At 43.0% G+C, this 22,831-nt stretch overlaps 1 protein-coding gene across 1 annotated transcript in view; it reads left to right on the forward strand.

Annotated features, from left to right (window-relative positions):
• Dync1i1 (dynein cytoplasmic 1 intermediate chain 1) overlaps window positions 1–22,831 on the forward strand; it is a 312,054-nt gene that overhangs the window by 233,738 nt on the left and 55,485 nt on the right. Inside the window, exons 10-12 of the mRNA XM_059257353.1 lie at window positions 13,402–13,548; window positions 17,766–17,879; window positions 20,815–20,948. Of these exons, the coding sequence (XP_059113336.1) occupies window positions 13,402–13,548; window positions 17,766–17,879; window positions 20,815–20,948 (395 nt within the window). The remainder of the gene's footprint in view (window positions 1–13,401; window positions 13,549–17,765; window positions 17,880–20,814; window positions 20,949–22,831) is intronic.

A 22,831-nucleotide genomic window follows, 5' to 3' on the forward strand; every position in this document is an offset into this window, starting at 1 on the left:
GAGCCAGTTGACTTGAAACCATTCTGGATGTTGAATCATCTGGGCCATGGTGTCATTGGAGACCTTTCAGGGGGTCTTGGCTGGTCAAACCTGATGTATCTTAATCTGGAACAAATCCATAGTCTCTGGCTTTCTGTGGAAACAAGAACAGAGACTCTTTTCCAAAGCAACATATCCTTATATCCAAATTTTGAAGTCAAGGTACCTTTAAAATATACATTTTGGCATAACTCAACAGCTTTTACAATCAAATGTTTTTCTGTAGTTACGAATATCAAAGAGAACATAATCCAGATTCTCTGTGTGGTAGTCATCTTTACGTGGCTTATTTTTTATACTACCTTTACTGTCTCTTTAAAGACTTTATTTTTTAAAACTATGTATTTGTTTCTATAACTCTATATATCACTTTTTTTTGTCTCTTTCAAGCCTACGTATCTTTTACATACATTGTAAACTATTACATCTGAATCTGTCTTATTGTGAATCTCTTGCCTTAAACTGCAGCAGCTGTGGCTGCTGGCTCCGCCCACCTCAGCTTCCCAACATGGCTACGTTTACCGCCAGCTCTGGGAGCTATCGTGGGTCTATGCTTTTATCCAAGCAGCGTGTAGCCCAAAAACCTCTTTTTTTGTTTTGTACCTGCAAAGGCTAAATCTACCACGCAGCTTAATGTGCCACTTGCAGAGGCCTTATTCCCGCCATACTGCAGGTCGAGCATGCACGCCAGGAACCCGCCAGTAGCTCAAACCGGCAGCTGCCGCTTATTTGAGAGAGACACTTAGGAAGCTGTTTTTAGCTCCGTTTTAGAATCTTTTTTCTCAGTTTTTAGGTGGAAACTCTTGCCACCACGTTGGACGCCATTTGTTGCTGGAGAATTTTTCTCCAGCTCCCGCCACCAAGTCCCGCCAGTCCCAGAACCCACTTATAAAATAAACACACAAACTCTTATATTATTTAAACTGCTTGGCCATTAGCTCAGGCCTGTCATTGTCTAGCTCTTACTCTTATATTTAGCCCATTTCTATTAATCTTTACTTTGCCACATGGCTCATGGCTTACTGGTACCTTACATCTTCCTTGTCCTGATGGCGGCTGGCAGTGCCTCTCTCAGCCTTCCACTTCCCAGAATTCTTTTCCTTGTCCCGCCTATACTTCCTGCCTAGCCAATGGCCAATCAGTGATTTATTTACTGACCAATCAGCAACACACTTGACATACAGACCATCCCACAGCAGTATGTCTCAAATTTTAAGACTCTCTGGGTACATGCATCTCAAATCTTTCATTCATATTTAATGAATAAACTTTTAAACTTTTTTAAAGCATATGCCATCTTTTTTTCAACTTCCAAAAAGTGGCCCTTTTGCTTAAGATGGTTCTGTCTCCCGGTGAGCCTGCTGTAAAACTTAAAGATATATGGATTTCACTTCACATTTCTTGAGTTCAGAAGAGTATTCCCTAGCTCCTGAGTGGACGTTCTAAATGAGAATACTCCTTTGTTTGTTAAAATCCACAGGGGCACTGTTGTTTTGTTTTATTTTTCATAATAATCAATAGCAATTTATCTAATTTGAGGGGATAGACCTACACACAAAGAATTTGGGGATGTTAATGGTGTTTTTTGTTAGGTTGCACAGTGACAAGACAAAAACAAAAAAATGTTCTCCCCAAAGCAGTGGCACTAAACACACAGCTTGTCGGGAGTGGCCCTGTCGGTGTCCCAGCGGTGGCAAGCTGTTCAGTAGACTCTCATGAAAAGATTAATTGGCCTCAATCAGTTCTCAGCAGGAATACCCACCTCATGGTAAATATCACTGCGATTGGTACTAATTACCTCAGTTGTCACCTGTCACAGCTCATAGGCTGGGAGCTGAGGGAGGAGGGCAGCAATCTTGATAGGACCAGCAGAAACCAAGCTCTCAAAGGGTCTGGGGACCATTGCCAGGGACACTGTAGCAGGCAGGGGGCCCGCCAGCCCTCTCTGCCATGTGGGGAGGCACAAGAATCAGTGTGATTCCATGGAGGAGAGGAAATCCAAAGTGTGGTGCGTGAGAAAAGAGATGGCATATCCCAGAAAGGAAGGGTATTGGCATTCAATCCTGACAGTTGTTCTTAGGGTCTGGCGTGGAAACCCCCAGGCTGTAGTCCAAACTTGGGCTTTGTCACTTGCTATTCGTCTGATTGTAGATCAGTGACTATACATCTCTGAGGCTAATTTTTCACAAAGATGAAAAAAAAACAGCTAACAGGACTGATACAGTTGTGTCTGCAACCTGTTTAAACTTAAATTCTCAAAGCCCAGGATGCCCCCGAACCACACGATTATGTAATGTATGGTGATGACAATGTTCATAAGCTTGCCTGACAATGAACAAGAAAACTTGACATGTCCCTGTCTTCATAGACAGCCATGCCAAAAGAAGCTAGGCTTGTCGATAGTGTTATCTATCACAGTCTAAGAATCTAATCTTTACAGAGAAGAAGTAAAGCAAAGAGGGCCATAAAAACGAACAACATTGAAGGAGATGAAGAGGTGGTATTTTCTCAATGGAATGTATAACAGATTCCTCATATGGCCCAATTTTTAAAATGGTGTGTGTTTCCATAAAGGAAATACCATAGGCACTGGCCTACATTTTACAAAGGAACGGTCACCCTCACAAGAATGCTGGGCCACACTCTACTAAAGTATTCACTTCAGAATTGCATCTTTCAATTTTTTCTGTGATAGGAACACTGGGTTCTTGTTAAATACATGGACCACCAGGTCAATCCCACTAGTTTGGTGGATCCAAGCCTGGACACAGACATCTGAATGTATTTGTTTGTTTCTTGCTTATTTGTTTTAACAAAGAAAAAATTGTCTGTGGTGTAGCACATGATGTGCTGATACATGAGTGCAATAGAGAATGGCAGAATCAAGCTCTCTGACATGTGTTCCTTCATGTGCTTACTTTTTGTGTGGATGCATGTAGTGAGAAGAAACACTTACATACTCTTTAATAATTCTCAACTATGCAATATATTATTAACTATAGCCATGAGGATGTACAAATAGATCTTTTATTCCTTCTATCTCACTGAAATTGTATGTCCTTTGACTATTTGACCAACATCTCCACAACCTTTCCTCACAGCCACTGGTAAATAATATATTGGAATTCTCCAATATATCTAATTGAATATCTAATATTCAAATGTATGTGAAAAACATTGATTAGAAGTAGTACTCTCCACTTTTGACTGCACAACAGACTTCTTAAAAATATTGATACTGAGTATAGGATGTGGCCTAAGCACAGGAGGTTGTTTTTTCAAGTCCTCTGCTTAATGGTAAAACACATGTAGCTTTGTAGTGACACTGACTTAGAAAATAACTTGAATGCCACCTGTACGAAAAATAATCAATAACCAGGTATAAAACCACACATGGGTAGATCACACTTCTGATGTGAGGTCGAGTCGTCAAGAATAAGAGTTCAAGTGAGGTAACCCAGACTCAGCAAGACAAACATGGTGCGTACTCACTCATAAGTGGATACTAGATGTAAAGCAAAGGATAACCAGACTCACAACTCCAGGGAGGCTACCTAGTAAAGAGGACCCTAAGAAAGACACAGGGGATCACCCAACGACAGAGAAATGGATGAGATCTACATGAGCAAGCTGGACGTGGGTGGCGTGGGGGGGGGAGTAATGGAAGGCAAGGGTCAGGGGAAAGAGAGCTTAGGGGAGCGGGAGGTCCCAGCTGGATCGGGAACAGAGTAGGAGAACAAGGAAAGAGAATCATGATAAATGAAGACCCCATGAGAATAGGAAGAAGTGGCGTGCTAGAGAGGTTCCCAGAAATCCACAAAGATACCTCCACAATAGACTACTGGCAATGGTCGAGAGAAAGCCCGAGCTGACCTACTCTGGTGATTGGATGGCCAAACACCCTAACTGTCATGATAGAATTCTCATCCAGTGACTGATGGAAACAGATGCAGAGATCCACGGCCAAGCCCCAGGTGGAGCTCCAGGAGTCCAATCAACGAGAGAGAGGAGGGATTGTATGAGCAAGAGATATTGAGACCATGATTGGGAAAAGCACAGGGACAAATAGCCAAACTAGTGGAAACACATGAACTATGAACCAATAGCTGAGGAGCCCCCATGGAACTGGACCAGGCCCTCTGGATAAGTGAGACAGTCGATTAGCTTGAACTATTTAGGAAGCCCCCAGGCAGTGGGACCGGGACCTGTCCTTAGTGCATGAGCTGGCTTTTTGAAGCCTAGGGCCTATGCTGAGACACTTTGCTCAGCCTTGGTGTAGGGAGGAGGGGACTGGGCCTGCCTGGACTGAATCTACCAGGCTGAGCTGAAACCCCTGAGGAGACCTTGCCTTGGAGGAGGTGGGAATGGGGGGTGGATTGGGGGAGAAGGTGCGGGTGGGGGTGGGAGGAGGGAGGACAGAGGAATCCGTGGCTGATATGTAAAATTAAATTAATTATAAAATAAAATTTAAAAAAAGAGTAAGAGTTCAAAAGACTTAAGCTATAAAACGAATACCAGTAAAATGCTTAAGTCATCAAGACTGGACCAATGACTGTGGTTAAGACTGGGAGAAAGATGCATTGACCCAAGTGAGGAGTCCTCCAGATTTTCATTATGTTGGCAAATCTTTCTTCAAATCAAGAGTCAAGGCATTCCTAACTATATGTGGGGTATATTGTTTGTAAATAGCTCTGAGGTGTGTCAGTGAACTCTGACTGCCCAGGAACTAGGAAGGGCAAAGAAAATGTCCTTTGGGTCTTCAGGGTGAGAACTATCATGCCCCTTTTATCAACTGAAAATTACTAAATCGACATGCTGGGGTCCACCTGTAATCTCAATACTTAGGGAGCTGAGGCAAGGGGATGGCAAGTTAGAGGCAACTCGTGTTGCGTAGCAAGGCAATATCTCAAAAGTAAATAAATAAAGATTAAAGTTTAGATAACTCACAAATGTTGAGGTGATTACTATTGAAAACAAACAAAAAATCACAGAAGAAGAAATAAAAGCATATGAAAATAGTAGAAACCATGTATTTCATTGTAGAATGTAAAGTGATAAAACTATTTAAAAATATGGTTGTAGCACGAATCTTAGAAGGTCTTATTAATAAAACCAAACCTGGAGCCAGGTATTGGGGTGAATGCTGGAAGATCAGAGAGACAGAACAAGCCACAGTGTCCTCACCTTGCCAATTCCTCAGCTGATCCTGTTTCCTCAGACTGGAAGCTTCTGAGTTCTCATCCAAATGGATCTCAGCTGAACTGCTGTTTGAAAGCCTAAAAGCTTAACTAGCTAGTTCCTGGTTTTCGCGCATTATATACCTTTCTGCTTTCTGCCATCACTTTCTGGGATTAAAGGCTCACTTCGTTTGGATTAAAGGCATGAGTCACCATGCCTGGCTGTTTCCAATGTGGCTTTAAACTCACAGAGATCCAGATGGATCTCTGCCTCCAGAAGGCTAGGATTAAAGGTGTGAGTGCCACCATTTTCTGGCCTCTATGTCTGTCTAGTGGCTGTTCTGTTCTCTGACCCCAGATAAATTTATTAGAGTGCACAATGTTTTGGGGAACACAATATCACCACATTATGGTGGTAAATGTGATTCTACCACTCTAATTATGAATATATAACCAAAAGAATTAAAAGCACATCCCAAAGAGATATCTTCATGGCCGTGTTCATGGAAACATTACTCACAAAAGCTGAAAGGAAAAAACAACCCAACTGTGGTGTGATAACTAAATTAATAAACCAAATGTGACCAATAAAAACAATGGATTGTTATTCCACAGGAAGGAAATTCTTATATCAGAAAGTTTTACCATTTTTTAAATTTGTTTAAGGTGTATTTTTATGTGCAATACTGTTTTGCCTGCATGTATGTCTGCGTAAGGATGCCAAATCCCCTGGAACTGGAGTTACAGACAGTTGTGAGCTGCTGTGTGAGTGCTGGGAACTGAACCCAGGTCCTCTGAAAGAACAGCCTGTGCTCTTAACCATTGAGCCACCTCTCTAGCCCCGGCCATTTTTTAAATAAATAATTTTAAAGGTATGCCAAAAATAAGGGCTGAAAATTGCTCAGTTGGTAAAATGCCTGCTGTACATGCTTGAGGACATGAGTTCGAATCCCCAGCACCTATGCCAAAACTCTGACACAACGGCATATGTCTGTAACTCCAGCACTCCACAGGCAGAGACTGGACAGACTAGCCAAGCCCACTAATCAGTGAGCTCCGGGCCGAAGGAAATCATGTCTCAAAACAATAAGCAGAAGAAATGGTGGAAGAAGATGGCTTTTTGTTGCCCTCTGGATTCTGCATATTGTATGCCCATACACATGTATGACCTAGATCTGGGACCTACAAGTCTGCTAGTCCTCCTTTCCATACCAGTGCCTCTTTGGTCATGGAAACTGGAGGTGATGCTCAGAAAAAAGTTGAGGGCAATGAATAATTACCTGAACAAATAGCAACCACAGCAATCCAGATGTTTGTTCTGAAGATAAGAAGGCCGGTGAGTCCACGAAGTTGGAAACATATCTGCACTCTTTTAAATTGATTCATATTTCACATAGTATACATCATGTTTGGTTTGGGGATCAACTCACCACAAATGACTATGGAGTCTCACCTGAAGAACTATCCTGATTTCCTTGATGGATGTGGGAAGACCCATTCCAATTGTAGGCAAAGCCTCCTGGTAGCAGCCCAGATGAAAACAGTGGAACAGAAGGAAGATCTTCTTGCCATTTGCGGCTTGGCCTTCTCTCTTGCCAGGAGTTGACTTGCCCCATAGATTATGATGATGATAATGATTGTGGTGGTGGTGGTGGTGGTGGTGGTGGTGGTGGTGGTGGTGGTGATACCTTCACTAACAGCAGAACCGGTTTCCAGTCTTACGTCACAGACTACAGAACTGCTGCTGTCCAGCAAACTTCCAGGCTTATGGGGCTAAATTGGGACAACTGGGGCACCCCACCTTGTGAACCGAGTAACTATTCGTTGCCACACACCCCCTCCAAATGAGAGACAGCTGTGGTGGGACTGCTTGGACTGTAGAGGCATCCAGCTTCAAGGACTGAGTTAACTACCAGGTTCTCAGCCTCTTAGACATGATTTTAGCTGTTGTTACTATTTTAAACATGACTTAGTAAATCATGTGTGTGTGTGTGTGTGTGTGTGTGTGTGTGTGTATACATATACATACATTCATTCCATTGGTTCTGCTCCTGACTAATGTACCATACATCCACATTTATCATCCCCAGCTCTGTGCCTTTTTAACAAATTTCCAAAGATGTGTGGCTATTACTTATCCTTATGGGACTTATTTGGGTTGGTTCTCACATTAGTAACTCTCAGCCCTCATCCATATTACAGCCAGCACAGTGCTTCACGCCCTTTTATTGCTGAACAACATTCACAAGGACTTACCACACATTACATGGCCCCTCCTTGGTGGATGGACATTTCAGTTGTTTCTGCTCTTCGACTGTTATGAGCAATGCCATGACGAACATTAGTGTGGAGGTTGACATGTAAACCTCTGTCTGTATTCAGTGATCTTGGCTGTTCACATGGGAGTAGAATGGCTGGGTCATATCGTAACTATTCAGTCTTCTGAGGAGGCCCCAGAACAGTTTGCTAAGTAGCTGTACCCTTGCATTCCCACTAGCAGTTTAGTGAGCATTCCACATGTTCTAGTCAATGCTTACAGTTTGCCTCCTGCCTTTTGCATGGTCACTGCATAGCCCCTGCTGTGCATGCTGAGATCTCACTAGAGAAAGGCAGGCCAATTCCAAAGACTTCTGAAACAGCTTGTTGGGATGATTGGCTTCCAAGTTTTGAAGAAGTCAAATTTTAGAATCAGCTGCTTTATTATTATCATTATTATTTTTAGTGTAAACTAAGATGAGAAGTAGCAGGCCCCTAACTCAATCTCTGCCAAAGAGATTCCAGCACCAATCAAGTGACAGCTTTGTGGGCATGGTCACTCCTCTTAGAGTTTGGAATAATGGAGTGCACATGCCAGGCTAGACTGTCAGAAAGTGAGGGAGGACATGGAAAAAAGGACCCTTTTCCTCCATCTCCACGTGAGTGTCAACTCATGTCTTCTGGGGGCTTCATCACCTTCACACCTTCCTCACATGAGCTTTTGGTAGCAACATTCTCCAATTCCATGTGTTTCCATTAACAAAAGAAACGTCTCTGTGAGTTCTTTGGGTACTTGCAGAAATCCACACTAGTTTGGTGGGAAGCAGATGAAAACGATCTGTCTGCCTCACAGCCTTCTGACAGTTAAGCATTTACTTTAAGGCAAATAAAATGTCAGCCACCATTAGACAGCATCTGGCAACAATATGGCCATTCCATCCCTGGGGACCGACCTCTCCCCCAGAAGAGATGGGACTTGAAATAGGAGAGGCTTTTGAATGCAGGACCCCATATCCCTCCCACCCAGGCATGGTGGCTACAGAGTGGGCAGACTGCCACCCACAGAAGGACACAGGGAATGAGATCAAATGTGACCCTAGGGGGCAAGCTTCCCAGACAGCAGTGACCAAAGGCTGTTCACCCTCAGTATATGGGTCTGTGGTTACGGGGGAGTCTGATCTCTAAGCTGGCCTAGATTAACTCTACAAAATGTAAAACAGCCTCCACAACCACTTAAAGAAGACTTTGGGCTAACTGAATTGAATGCAGTGGTGTGCCATGAGTGAAGGGAGACGCTCAAAGGGAAGTCTCCACCCTTTGGAATTCCCCCATGAATGGGGCAAAACGAACTGAGTTCTCTTGAAAGAGAGGGCAAGGATGTGTAGCCCTCTCCAGTGGGTGCATCAGTTTGAGGACATGTGGCAATATAGGGGATAAGTAGGCTGATTATAACTAGGCAATCTGCTCAAGGTTGAAAACTAGGACACATCTTCAGTAGTCTCTTGGCAAGAGTATCTGTCAATGGAGGTGGCTTGCTCCTCGCACACAGTGCTGGGGTGTTCCCTGTCCTTATTTGGGAGGAATTGTGCTTTTTAAATGAACAAGATGTGATGTGTGTCCTGTTAGGAAGCCCATTCCCCTGTAGCACTCCCTCTGTGTGGAATACATTCAGACACCAGTTTTGCATCAAGCTTTTAACATATAGGCTTATCATATTTCTAGGCCTCTGATTTGACCAACAACATGGCCACATCAATGAAATCATGAGCTTTGTGAAAACAGAGTTCAACTGGAGTGTCAGGAACATTTACGTTGATGAAACAGTTAACATTGTCCAAAAATTTTCACCAACTTCATGACTTCTTTCTCACAAGAACTACTTTATTAGAACTGGTAAAGGCTATCCATGTTTTTTCAGAATAGAGGCCCTAGCCCTTTAAAGAATAAAGTACAATAACTAGAATTTTTCAATGTAAGAGTGTCTTTACACACGTGCTTGATTTCTTCATTTGTCTGTGAATGGCTCTGACTATGTAACCCAGGTTGGCCCTAAACACTTGACTCTCGTGCCTCTACTTCCCAAAGGCTGGGAGTACAAGCATGTAATACTGGGTTGGGCCACATGTGTATTCTTATAGAGCCCAGAAAAATGAAAGAAGAAAACATCCTGATTCTAATTAACTTCTCGTGCCTAAATTTCCTTAATCTTAGTTTAATAATGCCTTATCACAGTGCTAAGTCACTAAGCTAACACTTAATCCTAGGAAAGTGGTGAATTTTAAACTAACATTAATATTAATAAAATGACTTCCAAGATAATTGTCTTTGGAAAATATGCTACTAAAAATGAGGACAGAAAAAAAAATAATAATAACCCTTCTTCTTTTTTTAGACATGTCAACTACTTTTCCTGTGATGCATTTTCCTCCTTTTTACCAGACAGCTGTAAGTGGGTGGATGAGACCACCATTTGTGCTGTTCACTGGCAGTTAGTAAATTCCATGACAGTCCAGGCAGCAACAGCAGTGAAGTGGGTAGCCATGTGAGCAGCAGGGAGATGCAGCCGTTTCCAAGACCCACCCCACCCCGAGCGTGGTGGATGCAAAATTCCCCAAATCTGAAGAACTCTCACTGCCAGAGCCGGGGATGGAGTCTAAAGGGGCCTGTGCTTTAGGATAGAAAGTTTTAAAAACGTAAGGCAATCATGCATATGTTTGCCATCACTGCATCTAACACTGGTGGATGTAAGAACTGCTCAAGAGATGACCAAATTCTAACTACACTTCCTCATTAATATCACACTGCCTTAGTGTTTCCATGTGAATGATAGTATCATATCAAGTGCGGCAAATCCTGGAGCTGTTTGCTGAACTTTGTATACATAAACCTATAGATCATGTGGCTGGAAGTGGATGCATGAAGAAGATAGAACATTTGTAGAATAAGCATTTATGTTACTCATCACATAATGCTAATGGGTTATAATTGATGAGATGTGCTTAAAATAGGAGTAAAATTGATTAATGCAACTATACTCCATTTTCTAAATAGCAGATGAAGATAAGAATATGTGCTTTTATCCCTCTTAGTGATGTCATAAAAATTGTTTTCAGAAAGACAAAGTTAGTTGTGGTGATTTGTCCCGCACCCCAGCATGGGGTCACTCCTCTGCACCATTCACTTGACTCTTAATTAAAGTTAAATAGGACTCTGGGTCCCAGGCGGGGTGTTACAATACTGAGAAAGTTCAGAAATGACTTAGCAGATCTCAGTGCTAAGTGTTTGATGAATGAATGAATGAAGATGGAACCAATGAATGAATGAACAAGTGAGGATTAGTTCCAGCCCATGGAGTGGGTTCTAATTCATAGTTAGCTCGGTCTGTCAGTTTCAGAAATCCCTCTTACTGTTTGTTCTCCTCCAGACCATTCCAGCAGCACACTGTGTGAGATTTGCAGGGGAATTTGCTGAACTGAACTAAAACAGAGAAGCAATCAAGTGGTTGAATTCCGGGTTTTTCCAATTGAATGCCATTCCTTTATCCATATTGATTTGGGCTTTGGTAAATTCAGTTGGTGATACCACCTGGATGATTTTAAGACCCTCTGAAGCTTTTTTTGTTTTTTTTGTTTTTTTTTTTGAGTTTCCAACATAGCTCAAGGAACATAAGAATTTCATCAATTGAAAACTAAGAATCGTTTCTGCGGGATGTGTAAAACAAGAAGCTGGACCAGCGTTATGTTCTTTTTCTTTAATTCAGCGTCATTATTGAGAGTTATTCTTAGACTTTATGAAAACCAGATTGGGGCATGGGCATGTTCTCTGTCGAATTGTGTTCAAGGAATTGGAACTGAAAATCATTCAAACTAGGAAAACATGACATTGAAAAATACTCCACATTCTTTCTTCTACCTCAGGGTGCCTGAGATGCTTTCTGACTAGGGAGTCTTGTGAGGATCACAGATCTGTTCTTATTTTATTTTTTGTTTTTATTAAGAAATGGATGGTTTGTGCATGATGTGGTAATATACACCTTTAATCCCAGCTCCTATGAGGCAAAGACACATGGATTTCTGTGACTTCAAGGCCAGTCTGATCTTCATAGTGAGTTTTAGGGAAACCAGGTCAGCGTAGTGAGAAAGACATTGTCTCAAAGCCCCTGAAAAGAGAGGTGGGAAAAGAAGGAAGGAAAGAGAGACAGAGAGAGAGAGAAAGGAAGGGAAGAAAGTGGGTAGGAAGGAAAAGGGAAAGAAATTAGGAAAGAAGGAAGGGGAGGAAGAAGGGAGGGAGGGAGGGAGGGAGGGAGGGAGGGAGGGAGGGAGGGAGGGAGGGAAAGTTGAGCTTCCCAGTCGGGAACAAGCCAGTTTCCCTTGCTCACTACTGTTTGTGTCTCAGTTACAGCATGTTGATGCTTGTTTGCCTCTCCCGTTGTCCCTTCCAGCCCCGTCAGCGTCAGCGAGGAGCAGACTCTTCTTCAGCTCATGCTTGCTATCTCACCGCTCTGAAATGCGTTTCTTTTCTTCTGTACCTACTCAATTTTCCGCAAAGACTTCCAAGTCTAATACATCCCCTTCCAGGAAGCCTTTATAAGTGCCTTGCTTTTTCCATAATCTAACAACTTCCTCTAACTAAAACTAATCTATCTTCCCTGGACACTTAGCTGCTACACACACACACACACACACACACACACACACACACACACACACACACACCTATGGTTTAATGGGATCCGGAATTACAATCATGGCTACTCCTTTAGTGTGTAAGCTGTGTCCTGCACCAGGATGATGCACTCAAGATACAGCAGATAAGCATATTCCACCTTCCTCGTTATTTGCCAAGGCATGTGAGTGCCCACGGTGCTATCTATGCCAGGGGGGCACCTCTCACTATTTCACACGCAGGCTGTGCCTCCACCAGCAATGGCTCTGCTCGTCTAAACCTGGGTTTCTTCCATTCCCATTAGTAGAGCTCACATCTGCTGGGGCCATTCACTGTGTCTTTACTTACATCCCTCTTGGTGTAATGCCTTCCTTATACATAGTAAATTCTCCACAACTCTTCATTGAGTTTAATTGAAGGAGTGATATGTGTTTATTGAAAACACTACTTCAGCTTATGAATGTACTAAGGGAAGTGCTTCAGGAATCAAAAGGGATGTAGCAGATGTGGGAGTTTGTCTGCCTTCAAGTGCCTCAACTCAGTTGTTTCCCATGAGCTGCAGTGCCAAACAGTCTTTTGTGGAATTCTAGAAGCCACACTGTGCCGTTATGACAGAGCATGGTCAGGTTGGATTGAAGTCCATTTCTGACTGCTTGTTAAAACAGGCAAAGGATAACATTAAGAGTTGTCTGAAGTGGGCAAGAGAAGGTCATGGAGAATGCCCATGGGAGGTGAGAGAACTTTGGGAGGAGCAAGTGGGGTCCTTCCGAGGTCAGGATACTTCCTAGAAGTCTACATTATGCCAAAACATTTTTTTTTAAAAAAGTGTTAAAATTCTTGAAGCTAGAATTACTTTTCCTCTGTGCTGCATTCAGTGTAAAGAAGTGCTTGGTTGGAGCTTCAGTGGGGAGTTGAGGGAGTTGATATTGTTTCTGTCACAATTTTATTCAGGAGATGGGAGATGTCCACAATGCAGACTTCATAGACCACAAAACAACGATGTAATTAAGATAGGTTTTATGCTTATTTGACAACATAGCCAAGACTTCAAATTTCAGATTTCAAGGGGGTAAGCCACTTGGCTGACCTCTAAAAAAATCCTGAGTTAGTGTGTAAAATATCCTACTATGTATTTCACAAGTCAAATTAACATCGCTTTATGTCCTCCAGGAGGGGTTGAGCTTGTCTGGTGAACTATTTTCTGTCCAGGCGGAATGCAGAGGCAGTTGAAGGAGCAGTCATCATGTGTCTTTCCTCCCCACAGTCCTCGGTGATGTCAGTCTGCTTTGCCCGTTTTCATCCGAATTTGGTGGTTGGTGGCACCTATTCAGGCCAGATTGTCCTCTGGGACAATCGCAGTCATCGAAGGACCCCTGTCCAGCGGACCCCCTTGTCAGCTGCTGCACATACAGTAAGTCAAGTTTCTACCATACCCCTGTCATCTCCCCAAGCCCTAGGAGAGGAAGCTGCTCGTGGGACAGCAGTATGACTGAGTTAGAAGTGACTGCTTCATAGGGACTGAGTCCTAACTGACTGCAATATGGCTTAGTGAATAGGAGATAAAGTGTGATGCTGCATGCCTCTAACCCAGCACCCTAGAGGCTAAGGCAGGAGAATTCCAACTTCGAGGGCAGCCTGTACTACAGAGAAAGAACCTGTCTCCAAAAAAAAAAGAAAAAGAAAGTGGGCTAAAGTAGCATTGGCTTATACTTGGGAGGCACAGGCAAATGGATCTTTATGAGATCTGGACAAGCCTGGTCTATATGTTGAGCTCTAGGCCAGCCATGGCCACATAAGAAAAAGCACTGAGCCGGGCAGTGATGGCGCACGCCTTTAATCCCAGCACTCGGGAGGCAGAGCCAGGCGAATCTCTGTGAGTTCGAGGCCAGCCTGGGCTACAGAGTGAGTTACAGGAAAGACACAAAGCTACACAGAGAAACCCTGTCTTGAAAAACCAAAACAGAAAACAGAAAAAAAAGAAAAAACACTGACTTTCAAGAAAGGTATTAGTAATCATAATAATTGTCAAGGTCTAGCATGTAGGAAGATCTCCTTTGATGTTCCAGCCATCAGTGGAGAGAGTTTCCTGTAATTATCTAGCTAGAGAACATCTTCACATGGGTACTTTGAGAAGCAAACATGTATTTTCAAATAGATCATAGAGAGTAAGTACCATGCCTAGTGATGGTATATGGGACATTTGCCAACACTACTTTTCCATTTGCAATTTGAAAGGGTACTATGACTTTAAATTCTGGAATGTGTAGTGTCTCAACATGAAGTCTACAGTGACAGTATAATCCCCAGGGTTAAAAGTCAACATCTCAAAACTATTACCCATAATTTAGTAGAAGAGGTTCAGCATAGTGTTCACAAGACAACTGCTCTGTCATTTCCTTTAAGAGAATGACAGGTGTGAAGAGCAATTGTTAGGAGGGACGAGAAGACAAGCATGTCTCCATCAATTGCCACCACCTTGACATTCAGGGTAGCTGATGTTCCTTCTCTGAAATGCCGAAATTATGCCCAAGGATACAGCCCCAGCATTGTTTCCAATTTCCTTAATGCAGTTGCTGCACTGTTTCAACTGCTGGCGGCAAAAACCATTCCAGCTTGGGAAATGGGTGGCTAGCCGCCTAGCTAAGACAAGAAGGAGGGGGATTCTCCCGCTCTTGTTAAGTTTGACAATGGGAAATCGCAAATGCCAAGTCAGTCCTAATTTTGATTGATTGGGGCCAAAGACACATGCAGGTAAAAATGGTTCATGGGAATCTTGGGGAAATCTCGCCTACCCTATTTCTCCAAACTAATAACAGAAAATTGGGGCCCAAGAGAAGACCAGCCCCATGCAGGTGTGTGTCCCCTCAAGTAGCACAAAACCATCCTTTGGCTCTCTGTGGATGTCTGGAACATTTGTGAACAAGCTTCCAATTTTTCAAAAATGATAAATCCAACTGTACAAGATTTAGCAAAAGGCTTTGGGGGTATTCCAAATTCAGGTGTTCTGTGGAAGACTCGCCATTTCTTCTCCAAGTACCGAACAATGTGGCCATCACATCTGAAGTGTTGTTATTATCAAGCTGAGTGCCATTGTTTCTGTTAGAAAATAAAACCCAAACACATTTCTTCTCTCTCTTGCTGTGTTTTGTCTAATTCATAGCTCAATGTGTACAGTTTGCTTTGTGTTTGTCTTTCAACATCCGTCATTGCCTGGCTGATTGCTGCCAGGATCAAACAAACAAAAAAAAAGTCTCTCCACAGAGGGCTTGTTAATTTCCCTTCACACCCACCACACATATGTATTTGGGGCAACAGGAAATCATAATTAAAACAAAATCCTTCTGCCACACAGCATGTTTATTCCTGAAATAAATAAAAACAAGCTGACATTTCTATTGAAAAAAGGGGGCTCTACTGTTACCTTTTTGCCTTTTCTTTCCATTAAGTAGAGATTTCGCTTGTTTCTTTCCATTAAGTAGGCTGTTCTTGCATGGTCCTTTGGATCTATGTCTCTTCTTGACCTTCAGGCTTCTGAACTGATTATAGTTTGGGTGATATGTGCTGAGTGTCAGTGGTCAATAGCAAAGTTCCATTTGACTCTCGCTAAAAACTCCAGGTAGCCTTCAAGTTCACAGCAATGACGCATGCTTTTCACTGGAGGGATAAAGAAAATGGAGTTCAGTGCAGTGCCTTCAGAGGTCAGTCCCATCAAGCCCAGACAGCAGCTTTCTGAATATTCCTTCACACATATTCATCAGTTTTACTAAATCTGGTATTTTTAGGTGCATCTGTTACATCTGTTTTTCCATTTCATCTCTTCTCTGACTTTGGCCTGCTGCATAGCTCATGACTTAGGTTTGATGACACAGTGCTTTCGGGTCCCAAATACCGAAGACCTGAGACAGACTGCTGGCTATAGTGCCGCATGCAGTCTCCAATACCTGCTGTATTTACTGCTGGGTGGATCCACTAATGCCAATACATGGGAAGGTGTCAGGAGGAGCATGGCATGAAAAAGACCCAGGAACTTCCTGCCACTCCATCAGCACAGGGAGAAGACAGTAGAATGGTCAAAAAACACATGTCCTCTAACAGTGAGTTAATAAGGCTCATACTTCAGTGTACTAAATATGAGAAATCATTACTACACATATTTCTACACTATACAGTCAAAATGTAGGTAGATATCCTGTATTGTTCTCAGAACTTTACCCTTAGAGAACTCTGAGAAAAGACACTGTATTCAACAGAAAAAAATGTTTGAAATGAAGAAAATGTTGGGATCTAGGTAGCCAAGAAAGATTTGAAGGACTTAGTGATAACTAGCCTAAAGCAAGATTTGGGGATTAAAAGTGGGGGGTATAAAAGAGTAACCTAAAATGTTCAAATAGCTGTATTGTTTTGACTCGAGTGCACTAAGAGTAGCTCCGTGGGCTTTCTTTACCACTGCTACTCGAGGGGAAAACCTCAGCAGTTAATGCTAACACTGACTGCCCTGGAAGAAAGGTGTTGCCGCCGCCGCCGAGTTTGGATGACTTCTAGGAAAAGGCAGCCAAGTAGCTACACTCAACAGTTATTGTTGCTCTTTCTGACCAGGAGTTTATATGATAATAATAGTCTCCGAAGCGTCCTTTCTGTAATGCCAGTTTCCAAGGATTGAAGATTGTTTCATTGTAGTTGTGGCTAGGTATTATGGACACTAACTCATCAAGAGTACAGCTTCAACTGTCAGCTGTTTGTACAGAGAAACATCAAGTGCGTTGTGGTTTGGCCACTCGTGGCTAAGACGCCTGAAATCTAACCCAAATTGCTGCTAGGTTCTGCTTATTCTAACCTTCCATTTAGTGTTTAGTGAGCAGCTGCAAATGGTTTTACCCTACTGTGCAGAATTCTCCAGAACAGGATAAGCTTCTAGAGTCCTGACAGATGGCTAGTGCATCTCACTTAGTTCCCAGGATGTATAAATGACCTTTGTCATGGCTGGGGCCAAATGTAAGCCTCCATACAACTCCAACCGGTATTCTGAAAAATAAACCTCTCATCTTAGACTTTGAAATAACATCCAAAAAAAACCCTGATTCTATCTCACTAAGTGTATTATTACAGTAAGTCCACCACCAATATACCCCTCCTCAAATTAAACTAGTGAGTATTAACCACTTTTTAAAGACAACGCTATCAAATGTTTGGCACTGGCTAGAAAGCTAGAATGCATTAAATTCCGGATTTAGTAACACAGTCCTTCCACGACTATAGTTCTATGCCTTTGAAGACTATCTCTTTCCATATTCACATTAAGCTTAGAAGCTGTGCTTCCTCGTAGTAGACTTACTCATGGAATCCGGACTCCCCTCCCTGCTTGCTCCTGCCCACCAACGCTCATTTCTTCTCATTCCCGACCATTCTACTGCACTGCCCCAAACTTCGCAGGTGAAGCTTTGTACATGTTTCCACTACTAGTATTTGCTACAGAAATTTTACGGAATTAGGCTCGCAAATGGCAAATGACGGGAAAGTCCTATGCAGCCAAATGATGTCACTCTGTAGCCCTTGTAATGTGCTTGACACTCAGATGCAATCATTTCCCCCGGCTGCAGCACCTGACTCTCCATGTTAATGTTTTTACAGCACCCTGTGTACTGTGTCAATGTTGTCGGGACCCAGAATGCTCACAACCTCATCACTGTCTCTACCGATGGCAAAATGTGTTCCTGGAGCCTGGACATGCTCTCAACCCCACAGGTGCGTCTGTTTTAACCTCCACATAGCCTGCTGGCTCCAAGACCTGCCTGCTTAGGAACATGTCTCCTAAAGGCTCAGAGGCCCGGTTTCAGCAGTCTGCCCTTGAAGCCAAAACCTATTTCCTCTACCGCCCATGGTGTCATTCTTGTAATGCATTAATCCTTAGGTCAGTTTCAAATGAAAATGAAATAATCCATTTTCAAGCACAGTGATTATAGAAGCTGCCTGGCGTGTGAATTGTGCTCAGCCTACAGCATTGGGAAGCAATGCAAATAAGGTTGGAGCTGAGCAGCGCAACCTTCTGAGGACTGGCCTTGAAGGAAAACTATGCGAGCAAAACAGAGAGCCAAGCTGTTGCTTGTTCCTGTACCCTAGACAACTGCCTGTTTTCCTCTCTGGAATGCTTGTGAGCATGCCTCCTGCCATTCCTTTCTCAATAAGTGAGAGGTTGAAAATGAAAAGGTGCCAGTGTTTCCAAACCACTACTGATCACAGCAACGGAAGCCAAACAAAGGACCGGAGGAGAGAAAAATGCTGGAGGCGGGCATCTGAGTGCCACTTTCAGAGCATGCACATGTGACGTGCACATGTGTGCAAGCATGAATGCAGACATGCTCATGCTTCCCACGTGTCTTTGTGTGGAAAACTGTAACATTCTCCTCCAACTTAAAACCAGGAAAAGCTCCTTGGGACAGTCTTTGGCAGGTATGGGAGAAAAATCATAGAAAATTTCCAGAACATAATTCTCAGTCTTGAGATTCTTGTCCCCTCCCCTGGAATGACAGCTCTAGAATGTCTCCCACTTGATTTTTGAAGAGGACTAGTTTCAAAATATCTAAAGACATGTGGAAACTGTAAAGACTCCATTTAAGTCTCTACAGATGTAGAGAATACTAAAGTTAAGTTTTTCACATAACTTTAGGGGCGGGGAGAGAGCGCTAATAAACAGGTCACAATTCAGCTTCCTGGTTTTGCCAATCTTTATACGGGCCTGCAGTTGTGTGCAGATAGTTTATGGTTTTGCATTAAAATTCTCAGCAATGTGTTGTTTTCTTTTAAAAGCATGGAGATTATAAACAGATATCAGAGCAAACCCTCTATTTGAGAATTTTTAATTGCCCATTTTGCTGATTAAACATGTGTTTGTTTAGGTTAAGGCAGTGGTGTGGGAGCTCCGAGCCCGTTTTTTATTATGCTTAGCGTGCCCACAGATGCCTGGCTCTGCATGGAGATGGAGTACTTCATAGACTTGTCCCCATGGAGGGCAGGGATAAGTAGGCCATCTCACAGTTCCCTTCCCTGACTCCCCTTCTCTCCACCGCTAGTGAGTGACCAACAATCATTTCCTTTCTTACCACTAACTTTAGAGACAGGGCAGAACATCAGATGTCCCATTTTCTATGTTCCTGTCAGGGCAGCCTCCCCTTTAGTCAGCATGCTGGGTGCTCTCGATGTGGGGGTGTCATGAACGGTCAGTATTACATGCCTCAGGGTTGGTGTGACTGTACCCTGTCAGCAAGGATTTCCAACTGATGGACTCTGTGGCCAAAACAGGTTGGTTGGCTTGCACAGGAAAATCTGAGCCCTCATACAACTCCACGAACAGTTTGTGCCAAGCTTCAGATACAAAAAATAGGGTGCTTGATGTAAATAGCCAGGAACAATCAAGGGCATTATTGGTACTTATTCTTCATTATCATTAAACTTAATTTGGCAGAATGTCTTTCTTAGACACTTATTTTTACGTGTGTCTGTGTGACTGTGTTCCATGTGTGTGGAGGTGTCCATGGAGGTCAGAGGCATCAGATCCCCTTGAGCTGGAGTTACAGACAGTTGTGAGTTGCCTGACATGGGCGCTGAGAATGGAACCCAGGTCTGTAGCTAGAATTTTCCTCTTCAAGTCCCACCAAGTCCCGGCAGTCCCGTAGCCCACTAATAAAATAAACATACAGATACTTATATTATTTAAACTGCTTGGCCATTAGCTCAGGCCTACCATTGTCTAGCTCTTACTCTTATACTCAGTCCATTTCTGTTAATCTATAGGTTGCCACGTGTTCTGTGGCTTTACCTGTTGCCTTTACATGATGCTCCCTGGACGGCAGGCTGGCGTCTCCTCCTCTCTGCCTTCCTGTTCTCTCAATTCTCCTCTCTGCTAGTCCCGCCTATACTTCCTGCCTGGCTACTGGCCAATCAGGGTTTTATTTATCAATCAATCATCCACAGCACCGGTCCTTTGGAAGAACAGTCAGTGCTCTTGACCACTGAGCCATCTCTTCAGCCCCCAGAAACGTATGTGTATGTCTTTTGACATACTCTCTAAACTTAACAAATAGTTTTATCATAAAAAAGACTCATGTGCTATCTTAAGCACTTATTTAAATACCTTATAAGCTCAGAGCCTGTCCACCCAACAGCTACCCCACATGGGTTCTACTTCCTGTTGAATTCTGGCTTTTATGACCTGAGTGACAATTTCCTGGTCTCAGTTCATGGAGGACCCACAGTCCCTCTGTGACAAATGTGTTTAGTACATCTGATATTAATACACGTGTATTCTCACGAACAATTGGTTTTGAAAATGTTTGTAAATACAAGGGTATTGTGTGTTTTATTAAAGCCTGGAGCTGACAAGTATAATCATTACAGTATTATCTTTAGTTTCTACACCATTAGTTTCAGAATTCTCACCTGTCATCTCTGCCTGGCTGGGGAAGCAGCGGCCCATGCTGATGAAATCCAGCCGGCCTGAAACCAGAGACACGGAGCAGCCTGGATGTCAGGGGCAGGAGAGCCTGGCTTCTAGCACCGCGGGGGTCTTTTGTAGTGCTGTGTGAAAAGCAAGCAGACGATTTGGCCAAATGATTTTTCCATGCTATCTTTGGCATGGTGAGGGGTTGACAGATGGAAATGTAACCACACCATGTTTTGGTAGGAGAGCATGGAGCTGGTGTACAATAAGTCCAAGCCTGTCGCTGTTACGGGAATGGCTTTCCCGACGGGAGACGTCAACAACTTCGTGGTTGGCAGTGAAGAAGGTACCGTCTACACAGCTTGTCGTCACGGAAGGTGATTTTTCTGTTTTCTTTTTGATGATGTGGTCTTCATTTTCCAAACTCTTGCCATCTAGATTATAACCACCTTGCTTTGTAAGATAGTTATTTCTAAAGAAACACAATGCATAACCTCAAAACTATTAGCTTAAAGCACACATCTGTCTGGGGCCCTGGTGACTTATAAACCTCTGGGCAGTTCACACTGTCTTGAGGAAAAATGACTTCTTTACAGAGCCTATCACACTTCCTATTCCTTGCCAGACTCATTTTTTGCACACACCATCAAGCTCCAACCATGTACCCCTCAGAGATTAACGACCCCCAAATATTGCCTATCTCTATGTGCCTTCATGAGTCAGTTCCTTTGGTTTCTACTTGGACTAGCATTTCTGACTTCATTGCCTTATCCCTTAGCATCTAACATACAACCAGGCATGGTTCCACATTGAAGTCTTTCTGACTCTCTTGAACAAAGAAACAAAAACAAAATGAACAGACACATAAAAAAGAAAAAAAAAACCAGCACCTTTCTCCATTACAGCTTATGGAATTTCACCTTGTCTGTCAATTCATTCTTTCAAGGAGAATTTGCTAAGAATCCACTCTGCATCAGATACCATCTTAACAATATAGTAAAGTGCAAGGTACCCGTGTCCTTGTTGAGAGTAAAGACTGATACAAAAGTAAATAGTTACTTAAGAGCCATCAAGACAACTGAGGTAGGATAAGCAGGAGGGATCCATAGCCAGCCATGCTGATTCTTTTATATATTCTTCTGCGTACATCTGTAATAGCATCCATCACATTTTGTTTCAATCAGTCATGCATCTGCCATACTTCTCGTAAACTATTTCCACCTCATCTTTGATTTCCTGGCACATAGTTAATAGTTAATAGGTTAAATAAAGAAATTACAATATCTAAATAATGAAAGAAATACCTTAAGACCAGGTGGTGGTGGTGCTCACTTTTAATCCCAGCACTCAAGAGGCAGAGGCAGGAGGATCTCTGTGAGTTCAAGAATAGCTTGGTCTACAAAGTGAGTTCCAGGATAGCCAGGACTATTACACAGAGAAACCCTTTCTCGAACCGCCCCCCAAAAAATAGATCCTGCCTCCAAGTCGAAAGGGTTGAAGCAGTGTGAAATATCCACATATCCACAGAACTGTACCGTTCCCGGTAGACTTTGGCAGATGCCTCAGAAATCAGCCATAACAAAGTGGATTGCAGCCACTTGGATTTAACAGGTGGCCTCACATCTTTTAAAGGGATGTCTATATTCACACTGATGCTTAATTTCTTTTTCACTTCCATAGTTCATGGCCAATTGATTTCTCATCTCCTGCACTCATCCCAGGCTATTTAGATTTAACAAGGAATCACAAATTGTTTAAGCTCAGCTACGTGAGGTTTTCCACTCTAACACTACAAGCTGTGACGTGTCCACTGCTTCAGCGTTTGTCCTGCTCACAGGATTTAAAGAGGTCTTGGGAAATTCAGCCTCACAGGTCCATGTCCAGCATCTCTATAACACTAAAACCAGATTACACACATATACCAAACATAAAAAGATCTGGTCAATGTATTCGTTTGCTCAAACACACACTGTGCTCCTCTTCTGGACAGTGTATTACTGTATGCTCTAAGTAGACAGGTGTCACTTAAACCCCGTTCTTGTTGTCAGGAAACTGATGGCAGTGGGACTAACAAGTGCACAAACATCACCCTGCGTCACCCATAAATATGCCATTATTGGTATGCGACACACAGTTAAACATGTGGCCACAGTTCCATCTCCGTGTGCACTCGAATCAACAAGTCAGCCTTTCGGTTAACCCAATCCAGCTACAGCCCGATGTGTCTACTCTGGGTGTTTATGAGCTAGAGTGCACATTC

Source organism: Peromyscus eremicus, chromosome 3, assembly GCF_949786415.1.
Source record: "Peromyscus eremicus chromosome 3, PerEre_H2_v1, whole genome shotgun sequence".
Lineage (NCBI taxonomy): Eukaryota > Metazoa > Chordata > Mammalia > Rodentia > Cricetidae > Peromyscus > Peromyscus eremicus.